Source organism: Anolis carolinensis, chromosome 1 (assembly GCF_035594765.1).
Source record: "Anolis carolinensis isolate JA03-04 chromosome 1, rAnoCar3.1.pri, whole genome shotgun sequence".
NCBI classification, from domain to species: domain Eukaryota; kingdom Metazoa; phylum Chordata; class Lepidosauria; order Squamata; family Dactyloidae; genus Anolis; species Anolis carolinensis.
In genome coordinates, this window is record NC_085841.1 from 257,694,994 (window position 1) to 257,722,420 (window position 27,427).

Genomic DNA, 27,427 nt, shown 5'->3' on the forward strand with positions numbered 1-27,427 from the left:
GGAGGGGAGGGGGAGGAGGGGCGCGCGGCTCCGGCAGAAGCGCACGAGCCAGCCTCGGCTGAGTCCTCGCGCCGCTCGACCGGGACAGTGGGGCGATGCGCATCTAAGGCAGAATGGGCTCCCGCCGCCTCCTGCTCCTCGCCCTGGCCGCGCTGGCCTCCGCTCCCCGAGGTGAGTGGGTCGGGGAGACCCTCGCAGCCCCCCAGGGAAGCCCACTCTCGGATCTAGGCTCTGGCTGGTTGTTCCTCGGGGGGGGGGGGGGCGTGGATCCATCCACAAGGGGGGGGGGGATAATAATAATTACCCTCGTTACTTATTGGAAAAAGAACACCCCCTCCCCTTTCCCCAAGAAAGAAAACACTTCTTTGTGGATCGCCATGGAAACAGAGAACCCGCGTTTGTTTTTCTTTGCGTGTGAATGGAGCTAATGGACCCCTCTCTCTCACACACACACACCTTCTGCCCCATAGATTTCCCCCACGGAATGGTCAGCGGCCCCTTTAAAGGGACCTGCTCTGAGCCCCACGCACCCAGCCCCGGAGAGTTGGGCTGTTTGTCATCGGAGCACTACCTGCTGCTGGAGTGGGAGTGGGTTGATGTCCCTTACTTTCCCCTTGGGGACTGCCCTTGTCATGCAAATGCGTCGCCCCAGGTCTGCTCCTGCTGTAATTCAATCATTCAATTAGGGTTTGGGTGGCAGCCCCCTCCCCTCCTCCAGCAGGACCAGAGGGGTCCCAGGGGGCACCTTTCTCTGCACAAGCCAAGCCCCATCTCCAAGGGAGAGAGAGCTCCCCAAAGCCTGTCACCCTCTGCAATAAATCATAATAAATATCTCACCCCATTCAGCCCTTCTCTTCTTCATCCCCCTTACGCCACCTTCACATCACGGCCTGTGGGATAGATGTTTATTCTGTTCTCTGCACCTATGAATGTTTTTCTATCTCTTTTCATATGTGCAAAAGTCAGAAGATAGGATTAGAATTAAGGTAAAGGTTTTCCCCTGACGTTAAGTCCAGTTGTGACCGACTCTGGGGGTTGGTGCTCATCTCCATTTCTAGGACTAGAATTATAGGGTGCTAATTATTCTTTCTAAAAACAATGTGGGGAAATCAAGTGTTTCTGTAGTTATTGGCAGGACTTTGAAGTATCTTGGCCAGGCAAGGGTCCGCTCTCAGATGTGTCTAAAAGAGCATCTTAAGACAATGACCCAATACTGTAATTCTTCTATTCTAAGATTCACTTCCCGCCCTATATAATAGGTAAAGGTAAACGTTTTCCCCTGACATTAAGTCTAGTTGTGTCTGACCCTGGGAGTTGGTGCTCATCTCAATTTCTAAGCCGAAGAGCCGGCATTGTCCATAGACACCTCCTAGGTCATGTGGCCGGCATGACTGCATGGAGTGCCATTACCTTCCCACAGAAGTGGTATCTATTTATCTATTCACATTTGCATGTTTTCGAACTGCTAGGTTGGCAGAAGCTGCGGCTAATAGCGGGAGCTCACTCCACTCCCCGGATTCGAACTGACAACCTTTTGGTCAGCAAGTTCAGCAGCTCAGTGGTTTAACCTGCTGTGCCAGCAGGGACTCCCATATAATAAACCTCTCTAAAAACGGGGTTCATCTTAGAATCATAAGTGCTTTTCATGTACATATATATATATATATATATGTGTGTGTGTGTGTGCATTGGGGTTTTTTCCCTGTTGATGGAACTGAAATTAGCGTGCGTTTTACAATGGGTGACATCTTACAATTAAAGAATGTTTCTAAGGAGGGCGACTAAAATGATCAAGAGTCTGGAGAACAAGCCCTATGAGGAATGGCTTAAAGAGCTGGGTATGTTTAGCCTGCAGAAGAGAAGGCTGAGAGGAGACATGATGAGGGTTGTGTATAAATATGTGAGGGGACGTCATAGGGAGGAGGGAGCAAGATAGTTTTCTGCTGCCCTGCAGACTAGGATACGGAACAACGGTTTCAAACTACAGTTGAGGAGATTCCACCTGTACATTAGGAAGAATTTCCTCACTGTGAGAGCTGTTTAGCAGTGGAACTCTCTGCCCCAGAGTGTGGCGGAGGCTCCTTCTTTGAAGGCTTTTAAACAGAGGCTCAATGGAAATCTGTCAGAGGTGTTTTGAAAGTGGTTTTCCTGCTTCTTGGCAGGGGGTTGGACTGGATGGCCCATGAGGTCTCTTCCAACTCTATGATTCTGTGAATTACGGTATATGTGTTCCCATCTAGCTGCCCTCCAGATGTGTTGGGCAACAGCTGTCATCACCCCCAGCCAGCATCTGGAAGGCATTAGACATGGAGAAGCTGGTACAGACAGCCATCTCTTGAATCTCTGTACAGAGAGCCATCTCTGTGGGTATAGAAGACATCTCTTAGTTTGGTCCCACATTGTGTTCTTGACAGAGATATACTACTTGTAGTATCTGATTGTACCTTACCAGGTTGGTTCAAGGTTTGGCCAGAGAAGGATTTCCTAGGGTTTTCCTCCACTCTCATATATTGGATCATTGTTCCATTAAGATAAAGTGGATTAAGTCCTCTGCTGCTTTTGGGTTAAAGGCTGCTTTTGAGCTCAGCATCTCTAGATTTTTTTAATTTTGTTTTTTGCCATCAAGGGGGCTCATTTTGAACAAATATTATGAAAGAAGAGGGAATTGTGTAGTGGCCAGGGGATTCTACCGTTGCTTCAAATTTTGCAAGGATTGGGTGTGTTTTATGTGTGTTGTATTTGTGCTTTGTAGTGCCTATGAGGGATGCGATTGCAAACTTGGTGGATGTTCTAATGGAGATTTAAACTGGGCTACACAAGATGGCATGAAATAGGAAGGAGTTTTTGTGATTTCAGGAGAGAGAAACAGGGGAATATATTAGGACTTCAGGGTGGGGGGAGTGCCACTGCCTCCACACACTTTGGCCACCCCAGCCGCCAGTTTGGAGGGAGGGGCTAGATCAATACCAAATGAAGAGGGGAGGTTATATCTGGATCAGGCTGTCAAGCTAAGGAGGAGAGAATTGATGGAATAGGCAGGGATTCGTTGAGAAGTGGGCAGGGGTGATGGAGGTCACACCCTAAGGGAGGAAGAAGCCAAAGTTGTAAAGAGCCCACTTGTTTCATTCTCCTTTTAGAGAGTAGGGGGGTGATGTCATGGTATCTCTCAGCCATCTGCTCCTTCTTCAGGGGGAGCTAGAGCAACACACAGCCTGGGGGAGGTATGATAAAGATCCTCACATTTCAGCAGCATTTCAGGGACTCATTGTTCAATGGGGTAGTGGGTGGCAGGGTATTTGTATCTGATGCTCTGCATACATGTCATGCAGAAGAGCAGGTGGGGATAGTAAGAGGACTCCATTTATGGAGGCAGCATTACGGCCGTAAGTGCATAATGCCCCACCCCATTTGTGTACAGTGTTGGAGCAGGCAATCTCCCATTAATCAGTCTTCTTGAAAATGGGTGCAACAGTGGACCCTTGGTAATCACTGGGGATTGGTTCCAGTACTCTTGTGGATATCAAAATCTGTGGATGCACACGTTTCATTATATACAATGCAGGCAAAAGTGGCAAAAAAAAATCAAGGTTTGCTCTTCGGAGTTTTAAAAAAAATATTTTCAAGCTGTGGATGATTGAATTTACAGATATACAATCTACAGGTATGGAGGGCTGACTGTATCATCCTGAGAGTGAATTTTTGTAACTCCTTGATACAAAAAGCCATGCAGTTGACTTAGAGCTTAGGGGGGGGGGGGGGGGGGGAATAAGGAAATTGTTTTTAAGATTTGCATCCCCAGAATCGGAGCAGTGCCTGGGAGATTCTAGGACTTCTAGTAAAAAGGAAAAAAATCAGAATTGGGCAGCCCAAGGAGTTGCCTGAAAAGACTCCCTCACTCAGCATGATCCATATTTGAAATACAATCTGACAGCTTTCAGTTTCCCTCCCTATACAGTGAACTCTTTACATTTGGAGGTGTAGTATGTGCAGACTCGATTATTTGTGGGTTTGATTAGGCATTTGAAAATCCTTCAGGACAATTCTATGGTCAGCTTTCAGCAGACAGTGATCCTAAATATCCTTACAGAGCTGTTCCCTCAGCCCTAAAAAGTAGGCTTTTTATTTCCATTTTTCCACTTTCGTGGGGGTCCTTTGCCCTTAATCCTAGTGACTGTGGAGGGCTGACTGTACTTCAAGCCTCCTTGAATTCCATATTGAAAGGAAGGCAGAAAATATGCTGCCTGGGGGTACGGCGGAGTTGCCTTCTTTGGAGATTTTTAAACAGGCTGGATAGCCATCTGTCAGAAGTGTTTTGATTGCCTATTCCTGCAAGGCAGAGAGTGGGGCTGGATGGTTTTGGTGGTCTCTTCCAACTCTTGTGATTCTGTAAATTTAATAAATTAATAATTTTAAACCATATATTTTGATACCAAATCTCTTGTGTTTTGTAAGAAGTTGAGAAGGAGGAAGAATAGAAAATGTATTAAAAATCATATTTTTCAAATCAACCAAGGAAATTAAAATAGATTACTTTGTTTTTGGAAATGTATCTACCCTCTAGATTTTTTTTTGTCCTGAGTCTGGTTTGCACCATTTTGCTTTTTGGCTGTTCATATGTGTAGGCTGAATTTAATACGTCTGTAAGGGTGATGTCTGTGCACACATGCATGCAGATATGCATGCATACCTGTGTTTACTCATCCTTTGTGGTACCAAATGACACTCAATAATACTTCCTAGTTCCCTGAGCTGAAATGTCACATGCACATTCATAAAGCTTCGTTCAAAACTCACTGACTAACTCTCACCCACAAACTTGATGTATTAGGCAGGTAGACATCATCCAGATCCCTGAATTAAAAATGATGTCTTCAGTTTGGCTCCTCCAGTAATATCTGAAAACTAGGTTCAACATTTTTAATGCTGATCCTCCTACTCATTACCTTGGAGAGATTTCAGAGAGGCAGGATAGCATTTCCAAATGCTTGAAAGGCTTTCAGGCAGAAGACATAGGAGGCGTGTCCTCTCTTGTTCCAGAGGGCAGAATTAGAACCACTGGATGAAAAACTGCAATTGCAGAGACTAAAAGTGCATCTACACTGTAGAATTAATGCAGCTTGACATCACTTTAACAGACATGGCTCAATGCTATGGAATCCTGAAAGTTATAGTTTTAGAAGGTCTTTAGCCTTCTTGCCAAGTGGTGCTGATGCTTCACCAAACAGCTCCCCTGACTCCATAGCATTGAGCTATGGCAGTTAAACTGGTGTCAAACCGCATTAATTCTACAACATAGATGTATCCTTAGTGAAATATTAGGGAAATAGTTGATTCTGGAACAGGGTGTTTTAAGAAGTGAAGGTTTTGGAGGGGAGGGTTAATTTGTTAGGGATGTTGTAATTGCATCCTACATTGTAGATTTGGAATTGATCAAGAGTTGGATTGGGTCGCCTCCAAGAACCTTCCCAGCTATGATTACTAACTGAGTTTGGACCATTCTTGGCCAGTAATAGCAGAGCAACCCTGCTGATGGTTAGGAAAGGAGATGGTTTGTATTGAAAACATGGAAACCCAGCCTACAGCCTGTGTTGGTTCCTGTCATCCTAGATCTTAGGTTCTATTATTGCCAACATTTGGTCTGGTTCGCTCCCTTCTTACCAGATGCATTTGAATTTAAAATGCAGGGAAATTATTGGCTGCATTAAGTCCTAGAAGCATACTGGATGTGTGTTGATCATGAATTCTCCTGCCACAGCTGAGTACTGTTTTGATGCTTTTGCATTCATCTAGAAGCATGGGAAGGTGTCATAAAAAGGCAGGACTGACCTGTTGTGCCTGTGATGATTCCCATTGACTATGGATGCCACCCAGTACCATAAAATGTATGTTAACACAAGCAGAGGGAGGAATTTGCAGGGAATACAGGATACAATTGTGCTAGCTTTTGTTCCCAGTGAAGTCATTTGTTGCAGCAAGAGGATTAAGGGTAACTAGTCCCTCTTTCCCTATTGCCTTATGCTGGGCTTTCCATTCTGCTTATGCAGTGCGATCTTTGAAGCACTGATTGTACATCAAGAGCACCAAGATGAAATGGAATTAAGTTTTTGGTTTTAGATCAAGGACACTGGGGTTCAGATTTGCACCCAGGCAGAAGGTAACTGTGTATTCTTGATCAGGCGACTCTACAGATTCTGCGAACAAACTGGACTGCTAACATGAACTGGTCAGGAATGATGGGAGTTGTCATCCAACACCTTTGGAATGTGGAGATTTGGAAAGTTTGCTGTATGCACTGCATATGAGCCTCCATGGTAGAAAGATGCGATGCAGCAATCCGTGTGTGTGTGTGTGTGTGTGTGTGTGTGTATAAGATAATTTTGGGAGAGCATTTCAGCACACTTGATTATTGGGGTTGTCACCTTTTTACAAGTTGGAACATAATAACAGAGCTGACTCAAATGTTGAGGATCAGCAGACTGTTCAAACGTATTGGAGGACAAAGCTGAGTTGAATTGGCAACCCTCCCAAGATTGCTTGCTTCTTTCATCTGCTGTAGGAGACTCTGACCTTTTGCCAGTTTTACCAAATTTGAAGGACCAGAACTATCACCTTCTACAGGTTGAGATGTCATGGGCTATTCCTACTTTTAGTGCTGGCACAAGGCACTAAATTTCCCCTCAGGGCTACTAATAGCCTTGGCAGCTTGCCCATTTCCCAGCAGCAGCATCCATAGGGCTTGAACTCTCCCCAGAGACACAGACGGGCATCTCTATTTCTCACTAAGGTTGTATCTGTGAAGGCTTTCTTTGCTTGCCAAAACAGCTGGAGCTATTATTTGTGAAGAGTAGCTGAAAAGCAGTGAGGCTCAAGGCACCAGCCTTAAAAATCTTCCTATTAGTTGATGTTCATAATGTAGTTCCCATGCTCTGATGGAGCACTGCAACAATTTTCCCTATGGATAATCTACTATTGCTATTACTACAACTAGCACACACACACACACCCTCAGGCTATAGACATGCTCTCCTTTCCACATAAAGAGTAGTTCATGGAGCCTCTAATTAGGTTTCAGTTAATTAAAAGCAGCATCGGTATCATTTTTTTAACATTGTTTGGAGGCTGGGGAAATCCCAGTCAAAGTCAAACCTTGAAAGCTAAATATACATATTCCAGAGGATTGCTTTTTTAAAATTGCCTTCAGTATTCCTCCCATATTCATCTCACAGCTTTAAAATGGCTGCTTTGAAAAACCTCAAATCCCAGGTGGAACGGAGGTGTTGCTAGAAATATTAATAAAACCAAACAAGGCATATTAGGGAATAGGTAAGAAATTTTAAGGAGGTACTGTCAGTAGAAGCCAGTAGAGTTGTGCTTGTTTACTCTCACAGAGGCACCTGATGAAAATCCCTTAAAAGGGCATACAGTTTTAAAATGGAACTTTTAAAAAAGCAAATACGATTTAAAATTATACAAGCGAATAGTGGAAGCCTCGGTTTGTTTCCGATCTCTAGCCCTTTGCTGGTGCTGTTGGATCAGAATGCCAAAAATAAAGGAGAGAATATAACCACAGTGGATCTGTGTTATTTTGGGGAAAATGGACATCCATTGTGTTCAAGAGAGCTTTGAGGTGAAATGTACTGCATCTTTCTAAAAGGATGCCTCTCCATTATCCCTAATCCCAGCTTTTCCTTGCTAAATTAATGCTAACTAGTCCTTTCAGAGCACTACTTCACATAAAGGAAAACCTCTTCTAACACTGGGGTTGTCGATCGCTTCTTTCAGAAATCTGACCTGGTTGTGGCTTATTAATTCCATGGAGACCAATCAAAAGGAGGTGTGTGTGTGTGTGTGTGTGTGTGTGTGTGTGTGTCTGCTGAGAGCTGGTCAGTTCTCTGGCTATGGCTGTGTAGTCCAAAGAGTTAAATGCATAACTGGAATTCCCTTTCTTTCTCAGCTACTTTGCTTTCATTCCCTTTCCTCATCTGATGGTGTGTTCATACCGATCTCTGGGTGCCCAGAGAAATCAAGAGAAGATAAGGCTTGAATTTCTAAGTGAAAAAAAAAAGCCAAAATGCAAATTCCTTAGGTTTATGCCAGGCTTTCCATGAGCATCACAGAGGCAGATTTTCTAAATCTAGGTGCTGCTCATAATCGGATTTGTTTTACAAAAAGGACACCTTTCCCCCCTTTGTACAATTTGCATTCATCTTGTTGTTCTTCTAAACGTGTCCTGTGCTTTTGAGTTGTTTAAATGTATTTAAATCCTTTACTATAAAAACATCCCCCCACTTCTTTTCAAAAGGCAGCTAAAATGTTAGCAAACAAGAGTGGCACAGTTGACACAGCCAAGGCTTTAAAATGGCTACTGCATGGGTGGGCAACTATAGTGGGACGAAAGGCCAATTTTATGCCTCTGGGACTCTCCAGGAATCACACAGATGGCTAAAAATGCAAAACAGCAACCCAGGAAACTAAAAGAAATGGCCAGAGGTCTACTTTTTAATAATAACATAAATGGTTACAGGTTGAGTATTCCTTATCTGAACTATTTTGAATCAGAACATCTGTGTTTGCATATATGTACATCGAGAGGGAATAAGTGAAAGGAGCAAAAGCAAAAAAATAAAAATAAAAAAGACAAGAGAGCTCACTTAGCATGTCCGAGGATGGCTATGTGCACTCATTGTTGAGAGAACAAAAACATAGGGAGGTCTGTTCTCAGCAAAGACATTTTGACTGTCCTGTCCATCTCTCAGTGTCCCCTTCACTACCAGCATAGATCCCAAAAGCATATATATGCAGCTGGGATTCTTTTCCCAGCTTAATCTAGTTCATCCTACAATAAGGAACAGAGGTCTTTGGGTGTCATGTAGACACCCAGGACCTGCTTCTTGGCCACTGGTGGGCTTTCAGGTAGATGAGCCCTGAGTTCAGTCAAGCCAAAAGAGAAGTAATCGAGCAGAGGTTACCCAGTGAGTTTCATGGGTGAGTGGGGATTAGGACCTGGTTGTCTCAACTCTTATTCCAACACTCAAACCACTGTCATCTACTGACTTAAATGATGTTATATAATATGATGGATGGTGCATGGTTTTCATTTTGATTAGTACCGGTGTCAAGTTGTAATAATGGCTTGTGGTATGATAAGCCAACCAAGGGCTTATTTGGCAATGAGTTCCATAGCAATAAATGGGATCTGTTCCTAAACAGTTGATTATTTAAATAAAAAAAATTGTTGCCCAAATAATTTCAGTATAACAAAAAAAACCCCAAGAACCTATATATTTAATAGAGAAGCCTAGAAGCCTATGGAATATAGGGTTACCAAGATGATGCAATCTCAAGCCCTGCGCTTTCAGCATCAAACTGAGGCTAAGCGATTCCTTCCTTGTTGTGTCACAGAGGGCGGGCCCTGGTGAGATCAATAAGCATGGTACTTTAAGAATTAACCATAGGTGCACACAGTTGTCCATTTAAATAATACAGAATCTGACAATGATGAATATATATATATACACACACACACAACACACACAATAAAAAATCATTGTCAAAGTAGCACTCTCACTCCGAAAATCTGCCCCTCATCCCAAGGACTGGAGAACAGGGCCCAGGCTCTGAGATCTAGGTAGATTGGCTAACCGGCCTGAGGTTAAGGAAGTACTTGAAAAAGATTTTGTTATTTGCTGTTGTGGGTATTCTTTTATTTGTGGGTTGGTTTTTGACCACCTCCATTTTACCTGCACACTCTGTACAACATTGCATATTGGCTATTCCTAGTTAACACTGCTTCTTCCTTTTAGAGTCCATCTATTTCAGGAACAGCTTCCTCATCAATGGCAATGAACAAAAGCAAAATGGCTTCATCAGGTTTTCGTAGGGAAAAGAGAGCATGGAGCTCTATACTTTTCAGTAAGGTTTTGTTTTCTTTGAGACTATAATGCAAAGACTGGCACAGGTAGAGAGTGCCTTCTTTCTGAAAAGCAACTTCCTTAGCTGCTTTTAACCCTTCCAAGCTGGAGAGAGGAGTGCTGTGCAAAGTGAAAAGGAAGCAGCAGGAGAGAGGCCTTTGGTAGAAAAACAACCCACAGAGAAAAGGGTTAAGAAGACCTTCTCCTGCTTCCCTCTTGGTTCTCTTTTTCAGCTCTCAGCCTCCCCAGGTGCATTGAATAGAAGAAGAAATAATTCAAAAAGAACCATGGGGCTACTTATAGTTAATTCTGTTCCAAAAAGGGTTTCACTTCTAATCCACAGGATGTGCGAAAAGTAATTAGGATGCTAACCAAGAGCAAGGAGCCAGTGAGAAGTGAAATTGGGATTCATTTCTTTTGTCCCTTTAAAGTATGTTATGAAATTAACAAGAATATCCTTCCTTCTCCTTCTCTTCCCTCTTTCTCTGCCATCTTCCCCATTCGCAGTGATGGTGCTCACAGTCCTGAATGATAACCCAATATTTGCCTTAATGATAGCAATAACTTCAGAAAAGGATTATTTGTAGAACACCCTCTCTTACACTGTACAGTATCCTTCTGATATCTTAAGACATGATGTGCTATGAGATACAGTTGGCAAAACCAAGGATTGATTTTTCAAATCAGTAAGATGTTTGAATCTGCTCACTTGAGGCTTAAAGTACTACATTGGAGTGAAATAATTTTAGGATTCATTCAAAAAAGCATGATTGGTTATTTTAAAGGTAGGAGTTCTGTCTCCCAGCTGCCACTCAAGCATGAAGCCATCTTGAGATGGACCTTGGCAGGAGATGTGGTATCAGTGCCCTGGGCTAGAAATCTGTCTAATCTCATAAACAAAACTAGGTTGCTTTATATCAAACTGCCAAATATCATACATCTCACACTACCATTCATGCATTTTCTGAATCTATGCATTTCAGTACAACCTTTGTGGATGGTTTAAAGAGAGGTGGGAAGTTATCTGTGAATGTCACATTAATATTGCACATTAAGGGCCTGCCTCAGACAATTAACAGCATTTTAACCATTTGGCTGTTGGAAGTGTTATCCTTGTGTTTTGAGTTTGCTGACTACAACTTATGAATGTTACGTTTCAAACAAGTATATGACGTCAGCCTCTTTTACATCGGTCACTTAATTTAGGGACAGGCCGGACTGACTGTGATAGCAGCCAAACACACTGGGCCAAATCTGCTGTGGCGTTACATTGGCATCCAGATAGTCCAGAAGGGTCAAGACCACATCAGCCTTGCTGGGATGTCCACCTGTCCTCTGTGTCACCATAGCTTCTCCCTACCAGCCATGGAGTGACCCGCTCCTTCTTGCTGTCATGAGGCTTCTTATCCTGACGCCAGCAGACATGACTTCCAGGCACTTGCAGCAAATTCCGTGGCCGGTGGGAAGTGCCAATGGCAACACAGGGATGAGCCATCCTCTTCCCCTGTCCTGACCAGCACAGGGAAATGGTCATGGTGGTATTTGTCTGGACAGTGGATTGGACCTATTGAACCTGATCCAGATAGTCACAAAATCCTAGGATAGTCTGTAGTTCGGAGTATCCCCGACTTTCCTGAAGCAGAATGAAGTTGGGTTAAGGGCAGAAAACCCTAGATACACTCCAAAAGCTACATGCATCACTGAGAGCCTATGTTTTTTATCTGTCTAGACTTGCCCACAATACACTGTATCTGTAAGTATGATCCTTACCAAGTCAAACCTGAAGGGGAACAAATCTCAAGGAAGTGTAAACCTACACCCATTCCATGAGGATTGTGAGGATTGTGCATGGAATGGTGACTGTTGAAAGAGGGGGAGGACAACCAAAGGTGAGGATAATTGAATGGATTATCCTGGAAAAAGGCACGACTACCTGGAACCCTGGGGAACTCCTGTATCACTAGGCTATAAGACTTCCTTGATGGATTTGCTTTTGTGTGACTTAGAAAATGGCCCAGACCATTCTAATTTCTATTTTTATAGAGTTAGTAGCCTGGAATGTGAAGGAAATGTTGTGACTGTAATGTATCCTGATTTCTGTAAGGTTTGGAATAATGTTCCTATGAGGCTTGTGTGGTCAAGTTATCAGAGTGGCCAAAGTGATGTTACTGTTAGATTTCTAGTTGATTGGCAGATTATTTCTAAAGATGAATTGTACTGATAAAAGTGATGAGTGTGGTAATAGAGGGTTTCTTTTGAGTCTGATGTTCAACATCTTTATAAATGATTTGGGTGGGGGAACAGAAAGCAAGCTCATCAAATTCGTGCATGACACCAAATTAGCAGGTACAGCTAAGAATTCAGAAGATGGAGAGAAGATTCAAAATAACCTTAAACACTGGAGAACAAAATGATTTTTGTTTTTTAAAAAATGGAATGTAATACACGTGGACAGAAATAATTAGATGTGCAGTTATAGTGCACATGAAAATAATGTAGGGATCATTTTAGACACAAGCAAAATATGTCAGTTATGTGATGTGGCAGGAGATAAAAACCAATGCAATATTAGGCGGCAGCAACAGACATTTGGTGCAGAGCTCAAGGAAACTAATACAGTAGAGTCTCACTTATCCAACGTAAACGAGCCGGCAGAACGTTGGATAAGCGAATATGTTGGATAATAAGGAGGGATTAAGGAAAAGCCTATTAAACATCAAATTAGGTTATTATTTTAAAAATTAAGCGCCAAAACATCATGTTATACAACAAATTTGACAGAAAAAGTAGTTCAATACGCAGTAATGCTATGTAGTAATTACTGTATTTACAAATTTAGCACCAAAATATCACGATGTATTGAAAACATTGACTCCAAAAATGCGTTGGATAATCCAGAACGTTGGATAAGCGAGTGTTGGATAAGTGAGACTCTACTGTAGTACTACTCTGTTCTGCTGTGGTCAGGCTTTACATAAAATATTGTGTCCAGCTCTGGCCGCACAGTTTAAGAAGGGAATCAATAGTTAGTCAATCATCGTATCAAGACGTGGGTGGTGGAAATGGTAATGGGTTTGTTATGTGAAGAATGATTGAGGCAGTTGGATATGTTTAGTCTGGACAAGAGAAGACTGAGAGGTGACATGAGAACCATCTGTAAATATCTGAAGAGATGTTTACTGATGCTCTGAAGATCACATCCAAACCAATGAATTCCAACTGCAAACAAGGACATTCCAGCTAAACACTAGGAAGGTAAAATAATAACTTTAATAATAATAACTTTATTTTGATACCCTGCCACCATCTCATCAAAGGGACTCAGGGCAGCTTACATGCAGGACCAAGCCCAAAGCATACAACAAAATATATCAACTAAAACACAGTTAAAAACATAATACATATAACAATCTAACTACAGTAAACAATTAAAAACAGCAGGGTATAAAAACATCATTAAAATGTATCAAAACCAAACCTCAGCACCAGTAACCAGGGATATGGTGGGCATGATCAGAATTAGAGAGGGCTGGGGAAGGACTTGTACAAAAAGCATTTTACTGGAGTTTTTAAAACAGAAGTTGGGTGGCATTCTGTCAGGGATTTTTGCTGTGGATTTCTATTCTGTATTAGATAATTCTTGGGATCCCCTGTGACTGCAGTTTTAAGATTCCATGCCATTTAGACCTTCATAATATTCCACGAACAAAGCAATAAAATTGTACAGTGAAACTGTATTCTGAAACCATTCTGGGTTTCTTACCAAGGCTGTAGGCAAATAGCGTTATATCAGACACTTAGAACTATGAGGATTATTTCTATGTGATTTCATTACATCCAGTTGCATCAATCTACAGCCTCATCTTTAAGCTGCTATAGACCATTCTTTATGTATTAATTGGGTATTTCTGCTCAACTTACTCCAGTTAATTTGAATACAGTGCAGTTGGTTATTTTAATAGGTACCATTCCCTACCATTATTTGAAACAGATAGGAGATATCTGGTGATCACTTACTTCTTTTTGTTCTTCTCAGTTTCATCTGTTCCACTTACCGTACATCACCATCACTGCCTTTGTTGTAGCAATTTTTCTTTGGTAAAACCATGCTCAAAGAAACATTAGAAAAATATCAAGTGCAGCAACATTTCCAGTAAAAGTAACAAGTCAAGATTTAAATAGTCATACAAATATCTGTGTGGGCTAAATATCTCAGATTAATAAATATATACTAAGACTCAGAGCTCGAACATTTGCTCAAAAGTTGAATGAATATAATGCAATGCTGAAACTGTCTATAACCGCACTGGTTGGATGATACTCTGGAAAGATTTAGAGTAACATCCTATCATTGCTCTGTTTTGTATGCTTCAGCATGTCATTATATCATTAATCTTTTCAAGTAACTTCACAAGCTCTGCATTAAGAATCAACTGAAAATTCAGCTAAACATTAATCTGTGGTTAAAAATACACAGATATACAGGTCATCTTGAATGGGCTTGATTTTTTTTATATTCACATATATTGTTTTGCTGTCAGTTTGGCAGCCACTCAAAGAATTGGGCATTGGGAAAGAATAATAGAAACCTGAAACCCACAATGCATCATAATGCCACTGCAAGCAGTGTTTGACAAGTTATATCATATCTTCATCATGTCGTGCCATTATCCTGGTATGCATTTGTGAATTTGGCATCTAAATGCATGCTTCCAAAACCAATAAGCCAAGTTCGTGGCTGAAACCATGGGAATGATCTGGATCTGTTTTTGTGGTGACAAACTGCGAATAATGGGTATTAACGCACTAGAAAACTCTATTGCAAAAACAGATCATAATCTAGAAGTCCAGTCATTATTCTGCTCTCTTTATTCTCTCTTAAGGGAGGTTGTATGTCATTTCAGCCAAACTATTTTCTAAGGGCTTCTTAAAAGAAAACTCCACTTCTCCTTACCCTTCTTTTACCATTTATTTTAACTTCAGTAATCAGCTGCAACAGCCTGCCAACTAAGTAGAGAAATTGATTTAGACTGTTCATAGGATATGTGGCCTTGAATCTGACCTGGGGCTCCAGACCAGTGATCCAGCTTTATAACAAGAATTAGCCTCCTCTAGTAGAAAGAGTTTTTCAGGTATAGAGTGTGTGCTCTCAAGCGCATATAAGGACATTGATCAGACAGGGACTGATGAACGAATGTGCTAACTCAAATATACTTCCTCCTCAGAGGCCATTTTAAGAGGTTCTCTATCTTTTCAGAATGTGTTGCGCCCATTTCATACATGAAAGAAGAAAGCATGTAACCACGTAATTAAGGCCCAATTGAAGAAACAGGGCCAATTGAAGTTGTGAGGCATATGATGCATGGCCAGGTTCAGATTTAAAGACCTCAGACAAATTTGTAAGGGTAATCAAGGGCAGGATATTTATGGAGTCTGGATCTGGCCATGCATCATTTGTTGGGACTATTCCTGATCCAAGGCCTGATGCCATAAAACATTGTTGGGTTTCAGTCCTTAGTTCTGATCAGATGAAATCCCCTAGTGATTTCTAGATACACCTTGCTTTTTTGAAAGCTCTGGAAGGGACTGAGCATTGGGGAAGAACACCTATTATGGAGTGTAGAAGGGGCTGCATAATCTGTTATTGATGAAGGTGGTCTCCTGCCTGCAGTGCGTTGTGAATCTGATCCCCCTGATGTGGTGTTTCTGCCGGCTGAACTAAAAGTGCTCAATGGCCCAGAATATTTCCGTCTTCAGCGAACAGATCGATACCTGCCAGGAAATGCCTCTCTCAGCTCCCGCTCAGAGACCTTCCTCTTTCTCCACCGTCAGCTCACAGGGAAGCCAACCATCCAAGCTACCTACCAGCCTTTCACTGCCCAGCAGGTAGGAAGCATCCTCCTTTAAGTAAAGAAGCCAAGTTTCCTTATTTGCTTGGCTAACTCTCTGAGAGCTTCCACACTCATCCTCTTTCTCTTCTTCAGGTGGTACCAACTGATGACTCTCAATCCACTGATACCTCTGTTACCTGGGATGTTCGGGCTGTGTCCATTGAGGGCACAGTGTCTCCCTATGAGCCTTACACCAGAGTCCTGTTCCATCTCCAGGGGCAGGACTGGATGTCAGAAAAGAAGCCCCTGCCATGTGTCACCCTATATGTCTTTCACCAGGCTCAGGTGGTTCATCGCGCCTGCCATCTTCAGGTCAGTATATTGGGTTCAAAGCCCTGATCAGTCATGGAAACCCACCTGGAGATCTTGGGCAAATCTCACTCCCTCAGTCTCAGAGGAAGGCAAGGGCAAGATTCCTCTGAACAAATATTGCTTAAAAAGCCCGTGATAAGGTTGCCTGATGGTTGCCATGAGCCAGAAATGAAAGCAAACAACAACAACAACAACACCAAATAAAGAGCTGCAGAATGTCAGTAGTTCAACCAGACCTTCTGTGTATCCCATTAGCTCCTTCTCCGAAGCTTCTCAACAATATCCTATGGCAAAGGGGGCAAGTGTTTCACACAATGCATCTGTTTAGACTAGCGCAAAAATCCCTCAGTACCCTCAGTGTGAGCATGTGGTAACTGTCAGATCTGCCTTTTGTGCTGGTGACCTGGTAATGTCAGAGTGAGTCTGACATTTCTCTTGATGTGACATTCCTCCTGTTAGCTCACCCTGCTCTATTTAATATAACAACTTCAAAATGCAGAAGTGTCACATTCGCTGCCAAGACAGCTTACTCAAATGGGTAGAAAAGAAGGTTAGTAAAAAGAAGTAGCATTGGACTATGGTGATAAAGAGCAAGACAGAGTTGGCAGCCTTAGGCCTAGGGATAGGCCCGGTTAATTGCCTCCTCCCCAGATTTCTTGGAGGGAAAGCCCTTTGAGAAAAATAATAGATGGATAGAAATTTTTCAGTTTTCTCCTGGTATTTGAATGTTATGAAGTATTGTGGAGGAATTCTGCAGAGAAAACGGTGTACTTTTTTGTGCAAAGCCATACCTGTTTTCTTGAAGTACTAGGATGGCTTAAGAAAGCTTTGTCAAAGAAGTAGGACACTTGGAAAGTTTAGCACCAAATTAAATACATATTTGATTTGGTCCCAGTCATTTCAGATTTTCCTATTCTCCTGGGAAGCAATGGTAAGTGAGACCTCCCCTTAGTATGTCAAGAATGAGGATGATGTAGCATGTATTTGGTGCATTACAGCTTCTTTTAGATCACCAAGCATTTCTTTAGAGATTGTAATCGTTGTAGTCCAATGATATTTTTAAAAAAACCTTTTTGGAACGTACCTCCCAGAATCTCTATTCTAGCATGGAGACTCAGGAGATGGCAGGGGGAATGCTGTAATCCAAGACATCCCTACACTTACTCATGTTCTTCATCACAAAAGATACACAATTCCCCCTTGTGGATTTGACTGCTTCGCTAACTAGACCAATTAGCTATCTTAGTAGGATGTTGTTGTATAGTTTAATATACCTTAGGGGGAAAGTGACAGAGGAGGTTTGACTGTCTCTATTCTTCCTGACTAGGCACCCCTGGGGGTATGTGTAGTGGAACTAGAGCTCCCTGCTCAATGGCTCTCTCCTCCAGTGGCTGCCACCAACCCCCACAAATCAGAAGACCTGAACATCACGCCTGTCCGGGCTGAGTTGTACTACACCCTAGAACCCCCACTGGCAGGGAAAATCCCTGGAGAATGCCCCCATGCACAGACCCAGGAAAAACCACGTCCAGGCAGTGAAGGCAATAAGGAGAAGCTGCACTATGTGGGCCCTGTTGATATCCGAGTGATGAGCCCTCCACGGCGCCAGGAAGTTCGGCTGGATGACAATGTGATGGTCCGGGTCCCTGACATGGCTCTGCGTCCTGGGCAGCTCTTCACAGCCACCCTCATCCTGCAGCAAAACTTTACTGCTGATCTGCTGACACTTCGGTGAGTTTAAAAGCCAGTCTGTAATACTTGTAAATGATGATGATGATGATGATGATGATGATGTACATCCCTCTTCTTGCTGTAATTTGCTGGTTTCATTGTATTACAAAGTAACTCCATAAGGAAATCCTCATGTTCATCACCATTTCCACTACCACAATTATCATAATTGTAGCCACAGTGAATGGTTATGAATCACCATCATGAATAATAATGCTCAATATTGAGTGCTTCCAAGCATTCATAGTGTTTCAGATACATTGTTGGGTTGTAGACCTGACAACAGCCTTGGACAACATGCCCTTGGAGGGTAGATCTGTCCCATGGGAGATTCCCTTTCCTCTTGACAAAGATTCTTCTGTCCTTATCAACAATGAACACAAGTAAAGAATTTCCTTACTTCTTTCCCATCATGCCTGAGGTTTTAAAAACATGGAAGGAGATGCCTGAACATTTCTCTCTCCAATGAAGCACATTTTCCCCATCTAATCCAAATTGCCTTTCTCCCACTGCAGTTGGGCTTTTAAAAAAAACTTCCTTTGAGACTAATGAGACTTTTAAAGAACATGGAATTAGAATCATTTTCAGGATAACTGCTGAGGTGGGACAGTAACTTATTCCCAACATTGTGACTCTCCCATTGCCTCTCTGTTACTGCAGTGAGATGTTTCCAAACCTTCAACTGGTGTCAATGAAGATTTTTTTTTTAAAAAAAAACCCATTGCAATGTATGTGTGTGTTATGTGTTGTTGCTGCTGCTCATTCTCATAGTCGTTTCCGATTCTTCGTGACCTCATGGGCCAGTCCATATAAACACTTACATGTGTTTCTTGGGGCTGCAACCCAGCAGCAGGTGTCCCTGCTTACTTTGAAGTGCAACTCCTCCTACTCAGGGGGATGGGAGTAGAGAACTGAGACTAAAGGAAAGTGAATGAGCCATTTAGGTCATGAAGCAAAATTTGAACTAGGGAGTTCATGATTTGTGGTTCGACTTCATAGTCCCACTGCTATGTTATGCTTCTGATGAGGTTTGCCATATTTTCAAATAATGTAAGACCTCAAATGCTCTAATCCTGGCTCAGTCTTAGTCTAGCAAGTTCAAAGTTGTGATAGTGTACTGACCTCTGTTTGTCTGTATGCTGTACTGGTTGTAATGGAAGGGAGAGAGTATAATTTCAGTTAAATCACTTTTGCTGTATTTCTTGTTGCAGTATCAAGGTGAAGAAAGGGCTACAGGTCCTGGCTGCTCGTCCCACGAGGCCAGATGCGTGGAGTGCAAAGCTGGACAAGTTCAAGGGTTCCAAACACCACACCGCTCTGGTCACTTGTCGCCGCTCCATTGGCAGTGGGTTGGACTGGCGGTAGGTGATGTCAACCGGGCAGCTGCAATCATCAGTGGGGCTCTCCCCTTCAGAGGTGGATAGATGCCAAATCCAGCCAAACTGATTGGGTATTCAGAGCCATTTTCAGTACAAGGAGTTGTTGGTGAGAAGGTGGGGAACTGGAAAGGCCAGTGGGAAAGTAGTGCTCACAAAACAATGATCAGAGATGTCTTCTTCCAGCAGTGCTCAACCTATTGCTATCCCTTTCCCCCCTTCTTTGGGAGAGATTACTATTTCATGATGCTGGTTGGAGGCAACTTGAGTACATCCAAATGATGTTGCACTATATACAGTATGTTCTCCCTCTTCCACCTTTCCCAGTGGAGAAGGCCATCAGAAGAACAGCTTCTACTGGGTTTCTGCCAGTGGCAGTGGATGGCTCCCATGCTATTGGAAGCTGTGGGTTTAAGTCTGAGTTTCCAAGGTACTGAACTTATTTTGGGGCTTGCACTCAGCAGTTTGCATAGCTCATTTAAAGTTTGGACTAAAAGACCATGGACAGAAGCCACCACTTGATTCAAAGACAAAGAAGCCACCATCCTCCACTGGGTGCCACTGTCATTCAAAGTTCCCCATGCCCTTTCTGCTTCACAGCAAGAAAGATGATCTGAGCAAAAAAATGCCCAGTTTTGCTCTGCATGGCTAGCTTCTTGTCACACTCAAGAAGCAGTAACACTATATTTACCATAAGTAAATATTTTAACACTTGATAGGAGCAATTTTGTGATATGTAAGAATAGTATTCAGCTATGCTGAGAACTTTAGCACCATATACGAAGGCTATCCACAAAGTAGGTTACGTTTTGGATTTTAAAAAGGACAAAGTATAGGAGAAATCATTTACCATATGCAGCTGAAAGGCACATCCCAATATTACAATCTCAGGTAATCCCCATTGAAATCTAGGCATGTCTCATATAGATAAATGAGTTTGAAAAGGTCTGCCCCAGTAAATTTGCCCCCTCTCTCCTCCGTTTCTAACAATGGGGGCGTGGCTGGCAGCGCGGCGTTTTGGCTACGCTGCAGGAAGGGAGAAGGGGAAGGGCTGAGGACACAAGCGGGGAATTTACTGGAGCAGTACTTTTCAAACTCATTTATCTATATGAGACGTGCCTACATTTCAATGGGGATTACATGAGATTGTAGTTTTGGGATGTGTCTTTCAGCTGCATATGGTAAATGATTTCTCCTATACTTTGTCCTTTTTAAAATCCAAAACATAACCTACTTTGTGGATAGCCCTCGTAGTTCAGGATCATGGCTGCAGGTCAGAGGGACCTTTAGTCCAAAAAATGGTAACTTTCCCAAGCTCCACTGAAGACAAACATATCATATTCACCAATACCTAGCCTTCTTCTAGGCTCGGTGTTCTCCTGTCCTCTTTGGTTAGCCTTCTGTTTTTTCTTGTTCTTTCCATGTAGTGCAATAGATTCTCCTGAGTTCTTATATCTGGATTTCATGGTGGAGAACAGCACAGGGGGGCTGGCATCTACACGTCCTGTCACCTGGCAAGTGGAGTACCCAGGCCAGGACCCAGAAGCCGAGAAGGACAAGATGGTGTGGGAGATCCAGGTGTCAGAAAGAGATGTCCGGGCCTTGGTTCCCTTGGTGAAGGTGAGATCTAGAGTTCCTATTTCCCCAGTCCCCATGTTGTAGCAGAATTGACTGTAACACTGGTTTCTCACCATCTTATCTTGGTTTGTCTTCCATAGGAGCAGGAGATTGTGAATACTGCACTCCTAACAGGGGTTCCTCATTCAGTGCCAGTGAAGCTGATTGTGGTAGAAACAGGGGGAGCAGTATTTGAGGTGACAGAGCAGATGGGCTGTGAGTCTTCTAACAAGCAGGTCTTGCAGGTAAGAAACTGGTATGCCTCACCAAAGATACTTTCAATTCTCTGGAAACTTTCCAGGATCAATATCCATATTGCTTTTTAAGAACAGCGAAGTTTGGTGAAAACTTAAAGACTAGCAATTTTTCATTTTTATGGGTTTGATCTTCTCACTTGTTCCAGGTAGGCAGGAAAAAGAAAGATCTTCCAGTGCCTCCATTTAGGGAAGCAAACTTATTCTACAAGAGGTTCATCCCTTATCTGCTGGAAACAGTCATATCATAGTTAAGAACCAATATTTCTTTCAGCCTCCATGGATCACAGCCCCCTTCATCATATGTATCTGGGCTACAGCCCCTGAGAGTTAAAACTTACCACATAAAACTTATCAGTCTATAAAGTATCAGAAAGCTCTTTGTTTTTGCTACACTCTGCTTATGTCCTTGGAATATGATACTGAATATCTGTCAAATGTGGAAACATTCTTGTTGGTAAGATTCTGACTTTCTGGCATACAGTATTGTGTTCTCAAAACTCACTTTTAGGTCTCAGATGTGTGTGACGCTGTCTATGTTGGTGGGAAAGAGAGCCGAGGAGCACGTGGCGTCCGGGTGGATTTCTGGTACCGTCGACTGCATGCTTCACTGCTCTTTACAGTCTGGGCCCCATTGTTGCCTCTGCGCATTGAGCTGACAGACACCTCACTGGAGCAAGTACGAGGTTGGAGGGTTCCTGGGCCAACTCCTGATGGGTAAGAGCTGTGGAGCCATGAAGGTCTAGCAGCATTGAGCCTACTACTCTTTAGGCCCCATTAGTGGGAGATTGCATGCCACTTTGTTTGAAGCATAATGTAAGATTGAATACTGAACAGGGAAAGGAAGGAGGTGGGGATTCAGACTCCAGTAGGATGGAAAGCATATTTATTACTGTTTGTTCCCAGGTCAAACAGTTAGGAAACTCAATGGAAATAATAACAGACCAGCAATAATTTCCCTGCCATATTCAGATGTCCTGAAGTGTTGCAGTATAATTTTCTGAAGAGTGAAACATGTGGAATTTTGCATAAAAACCTGTTTGTTGCTTGGGGAATTTGTTTTCTGTGCAGAAAACAGGGTTATCTGATAAAAGTGAATTTTGTACAAATTTCTTTTTAGCTGAAAAACCTTTTTTTCTGTCAACAACACTGGATATATTTGAACATAGGGAGAATACTGTGGAAGAATGTTTGTTTTCTTCTGCAGGAGGAAGAAAACTACTATAATATTCATCCTATCGTAGCACCTGAGGATTAAATAGTCAAAAGACTTAGACTGTTAAACTATTTCAGCAGTGTTTGTTGCCTGAATGAGTGGAAATTCCTCACTGTAATTCCTCCAGTGTTTTATTATATCTGGTTGTTGCTCCTTGCTCCAAGAGAATAAAACATGTAAAATTGGGTGATAACTTCTACTGAGGAGGTCAGCTCTGGGTGGTATCTGAAGAAAGGTGTGAGATTTTTAACCACACTGCAATTTTTATTGGCATTCAACTGTTAGTACATGGCATGAACTTTACAGGAGAACTGGGATAACATCAGCAAAGTGGTTCTAAGAGTCTAAAAATTTGCCAAGTATGATCATCCTCTCTTCTCTGAGCAGCAGTTCAGCTGAGCCTGAAGAGGGTGGAGAGGAAGCGGAGAGGAGAGGTCGTGGATGTCGCCTGCAATACCAACGGGCTGGTGTTCGTTTCCTGGCCCATTTTGTGGCTCACCCTTTAGATGGTGGCCGGCACCTGACCTACATGCCAAGCTCTGATTGGCTGTTGGATGTATCACATCTGGTGCAGGCACATGCCAGAATCCAGGACCCACGAGTGGCAACATTGGAAGGGGGGAGTGTGGTGATTGGCCGTGAACCAGGCATGACATCTGTGGAGGTAAGTAACCTATGGCAGGGCGCAAAGGAAGAATTCATTCTTTGCTACAGTAGAGTTGGGTGAGATGCTTGCTTCAAAGTGGAATGACTATAAATTGCAGAAGGGCTGTATACAAGATTGGGCTTTATATATATTCAGTGGTTTGTGTCATGAAAGTTGCTAGCCCATCAGTATTTTAAATAACTGTTTAATAGCAGTTGGAAAAATTACCTTTTGGACCAAACTTCCTGAGTCCATCAACCATAGACATGGTGTTTGGGGGAATCTGGATTCTAAAAAGTTCATAAGGGGATTATAGGGAGTTTAGGTTCAAAAAAATGAACATTTTCAAGCTTTGAACATTTACATATTTCTGACAGTCACCTGTGGAAAATCAACTTTTCTGCTTGGTTTCTTGGAGCCAGTTTTCAATATCACAAACAAACAATGGCCAACAGCCTGTCCAATTTTGGATGGGGAAATGTTACTCACTTCCCCTTGAACTGGGTTCCAAAACCTCCCACTGCCTAGTAGCTATCAGTCTCCATGAGAAGATCCAACTGCTGTTGTAAAATAGTGGGGATGGGAGGTGGGAGGTAGGGGGTGGGGGGTGGGCATGGGTGGGGGGAGATTTGTTGCTCTGAGGTTCCAGAGGAAGGAAAAGGCAAGTGCGCTTTACTTAATAATAATGCACTTTATTTATATTCTGCTCTATCTCCCCAGAGGGACTCAGAGCAGATTACAGAACACATATGAGGCAAGCCTTTTACACAACAACATACACACAGAGAGTTAGAGGTCTTACCCTTTTTTCATCTCTTGCGTCTGGAGGCGATGCTCAACTTCTGGCCATGGGGAGGTGCTCTTGTTCCATATCTGCACGGGGCGCCCTTTTACCTTCCTGCTGAGGCCATACCTATTGATCTACTCACATTGCATGCTTTTGAACTGCTAGGTTGGCAGAAGGTAGGGCTGATAGTCTGGAGCTCACCTCAGCTCGTGGCTTTGAACTGCCAACCCTCTGGTCAACAGATTTTCAGTCTGAGACTAGCAGCTTCTCCATAGCCTGCAACCTCCTTCCCAGCAGTGATAGCAGGAAGGGTGCTTCATGGAGTTTCACTGCTGTTGTGCACTGAGAAGAACTCTAAATGGTGGAGCTATAGGCCAATGTAGGATCTTAGACGTTATGTATACAGTTCTGGTAGGTGGCTAATCTCTTTTTGAAGGTAATTTTGTCCTTTTTATCTCCTGGTTCAGGTGCGTTCTCCTGTTTCTGACTCTATTCTGGGGGAGCAGACCCTGGTGGTATCAGATGACAAGGTCTCCCTCTCAGAGCTACAGACCCAGCTGGTGTCTGGTCTCTCGTTATCTCTTTCTGTGGAGCAAGGACACCCAAATGTCTTCACTGCTATGTGTCAGGGACTTTCAACTCTGCGCTCTTTGAAGCAGGTGAGACATACTGCGGTAGCAAACAGCTGTGTTGGTCTTCAGCCTTTTGGCCCAAAGGACTATGTACACTGAAGTTTCCAGGTCCTAACCTATGGACTGAGAAGATATAATGGGAAATATGCAATCATTATTAAGATCAGCAATGCTAAATCTCTCTCCTAATCCACATGTGTCACATTATTTTGTTGTTAAATTCCCTACTTGGCTTGTAGAGGTCAGAGGAAGAGAATGAGGGTGGAATGCTGCATTTGTATGCTGACTGAAGTGATTAAGAACTGCTGGTGTAAAGGATTATGTATGTTTCTGGAAGAAATACAGAAGGCATAATCTGGATGATCAGGATACAATATTGTAAAAAAAAAAAAAAAGCATGTTGGTCCTACAATTCCCAGAATCTCCTGGCCAGCAGTGCCACTGACCATGCTGGCTCAGTGTTCTGGAAGCTATAGTTCAAACACAGAGTTTCTAAGAGTTGGATTATATATCTGAAGTAAGTCTCAGTTTATTTTAATACATGTGTGCCAACTGCAGATCATGCTTTTTCTCCTCCTAATCCCCATTTCCTTTCCCTGCAGGAAGGAGTCCTGAGTCTTTGGCTGGCATTCACTGATCACACCTTGGCTCCTGTAGAGCTTTATGGCTGGCGGGATGCTGGGCTCTCGGTTTCTTCTCTGAATCCTCATGTGGTCTCGGTGCGGCTGGACGAGGAGCAGGCTCGCCCAGCGATCATTGCTGAAGGACCGGGACAAGGTTCCCTCCTGCAGCTCAGCCTCCATTCCCCAGACTCTTGCCGCAAGGGCAAGCACAGGGCTCCCCTTGCCCAGGGGACAACATGGTTGGAAGTAAACTTTGGCCGGCGCATCTCCACAACAAGTAGCCCACGGCAGAAGAGCCCACATCTCCATGGGGACCCTCCCTTTCAGCGAGCAGAAGGTGCTATGTCAGGTGAAGCTGTGACAGTGGCAGCTGTCACAGAGAGCGGGAAGGGAACAAGAAGGCGAGGACCAATAGGAGTGGGACCACCCATTACCAAATTTGAGGGGCCTGGAGGAAGCTCCTATGAGGATGCTGATCAGGTGGAAGATGAGGAGGAAGAAGCAGAACAAGAGGAAGATGAGATGGTGAAGGCCCCAGCAAGGGTGACAGATCTGGAAATTGGCATGTATGTTCTCCTGGGTGTCTTCTGCCTTGCCATCTTCATCTTCCTCATCAACTGTGTGGTCTTTGTCCTTCGTTACCAACGCAAGGAGCCCCCCGATGCCGGGTCAGGGCCGGCCTCTTCAACCCAGCAGCCTCACAACTGGGTCTGGCTAGGCACTGACCAGGAGGAGCTCAGCCGGCAGCTGGATCTGCGCCACCAGCACTGCAAAGACCTGTCCCTGGACCCTTCTGGCACCGGTGAGGGTTGCTGCTGCTGTGCAGGGCCAGAGGGGAGGCTGGAGCCTGTAGCCCAAGAGAGCCCAGCTCCACTCCCAGGGCCAGAAACAGAAACCCTCTTGGTTTCTGCCAGTACTTTTGGCCCGACAGCTCAAGGAAGCCCAGCCCTAACCACCACCTTGTCTCGGAAGAAAGACGGCAGGGAGGTGGGGGGTCGGCGGAAACGTGTGGAGTTTGTGACCTTTGCCACTCCTCCTGGCTCTGCTTCGAGTCCTCCAACCTCGGCGCCTGCTGTTCAGTCCATCCTGGTGGCCAGCGAAGATGACATCCGCTGGGTATGCGAGGACATGGGGCTACATGATCCGGACGAGCTGCGCAGCTATATGGAAAGAATCCGGGGCAGTTCCTGATCTCAGGCTCTCCTTTACTCTCCACCCATACCCATATGGGCAAACCAATAAGGGACCGGCATTTGTTCCACCTTGGGTGCTCTCCTAGGCTCATCCAGCTGGGCTTCTCTACCTTTTTTATTTTCCCCATCTAGAATGAGCTCTACACATGAGCAAAAACCAGACTGCGGTGGGAAGGGAAGGGAGAGGGGAATGGGACACCAGAGATACCCTTCCCACTCTCTATGTTAGAGAGATCTCCTTTCTTGGTTGTACCACTGAAGGTACAAGAGGGATTTACAGGTGAGAGACAACACCTTCCCCTCTGGTTACTTTCATGCAGTGGAACTACAGCTCTCCTTCCTGGAGACAGAACATGTGTCTTTATTGATTCTCCCCTCCCCTCCCCACCAAGACCTTTTTATTAGGTGCAGGAAAGGTGTTGCACACTTCAAGGCAGCTATATGCCAGCAGCAAGACGCTGTGATGTGCTTTAGAAGGGAACCCCAGCTGGGCCCTGTTCCTGTGCCTCCCTTATTGCTTTGATTCTCATTGCCAGTTTGTGTCCATTGTGATGGTTTTAACAGCGAGTGTCCCGTCTTTCCTGTGGTCTGAGCCTGGGGCTCTTTCTCCCACTGCTAAACCCTACTCTTTGAAGCTGGGCCGAGCTCCAGGGAGGCACTGGCCGGCTTTTTTTTTCCTTCCCACCCCCTGGCCATGTGCCTGGTGTGTTCTTAACAGTTTTGTACAATCGCTCACATTTTATACCTGTAGTATTGGGAGGTTGCCAAGCAAGTCCTTTATTTATGGGAGATTTTTAATTCTTACATTGTTAAAATGGAATAAATAATAATTTAAAAAAGAACCAAGAGTTGAGTGTTTTATGATTCACTGGTGCCTTTCTTTGTGACTGGGAGGCCCTGTTTAGTCACCTGCAGGAGCCCACAGTGGCGCAGTGGGTTAAACCTTTTAGACTAAATCCCAGACCAAATTCATTGCCCCACTGATAAGAACACTAGTCTCCACAGAACATGGCTCTTTCAAGTCTTTCCCTTATCAGTTGAATCATTAGAAAATAACAGGCAATAAGGTACTTCCTAAACACACCGCAAAAACATCAAAGGGATAAGAAACCTTCATCCAGATCTTAGAGACTTTCAATTCCCACCACCTTCACCACTGACCAAGGTAGTGGGCACTGATAAGAATTGGTCCAATGACATCTGAGAATCACAGGTTCCTTTGCCTTAGTCTGTTCAGT

General features: G+C 43.6%; 1 protein-coding gene across 1 annotated transcript; it reads left to right on the forward strand.

Moving 5' to 3' along the window:
* tmem132a (transmembrane protein 132A) lies at window positions 1-27,031 on the forward strand. Its single transcript, XM_062967435.1, has 11 exons — window positions 1-171; window positions 15,583-15,797; window positions 15,896-16,114; window positions 17,442-17,845; window positions 19,057-19,206; window positions 20,649-20,841; window positions 20,940-21,083; window positions 21,604-21,809; window positions 22,696-22,972; window positions 24,209-24,400; window positions 24,976-27,031. Exons 1-11 carry the CDS (start codon window positions 114-116, stop codon window positions 26,185-26,187), a joined length of 3,270 nt encoding a protein of 1,089 aa, XP_062823505.1. The 5' UTR covers window positions 1-113; the 3' UTR covers window positions 26,188-27,031.
* Window positions 27,032-27,427: the final 396 nt, after the last annotated feature.

What these genes read in the sequence shown, in the direction of transcription:
- tmem132a (XM_062967435.1), top strand. Translation starts at nt 114, where the DNA reads ATGGGCTCCCGCCGCCTCCTGCTCCTCGCCCTGGCCGCGCTGGCCTCC. An exon ending in CTAACAAGCAGGTCTTGCAG is followed by an intron (nt 21,084 to 21,603) that starts GTAAGAAACTGG and finishes ACTCACTTTTAG; the next exon opens with GTCTCAGATGTGTGTGACGC. An exon ending in CTCTGCGCTCTTTGAAGCAG is followed by an intron (nt 24,401 to 24,975) that starts GTGAGACATACT and finishes CTTTCCCTGCAG; the next exon opens with GAAGGAGTCCTGAGTCTTTG.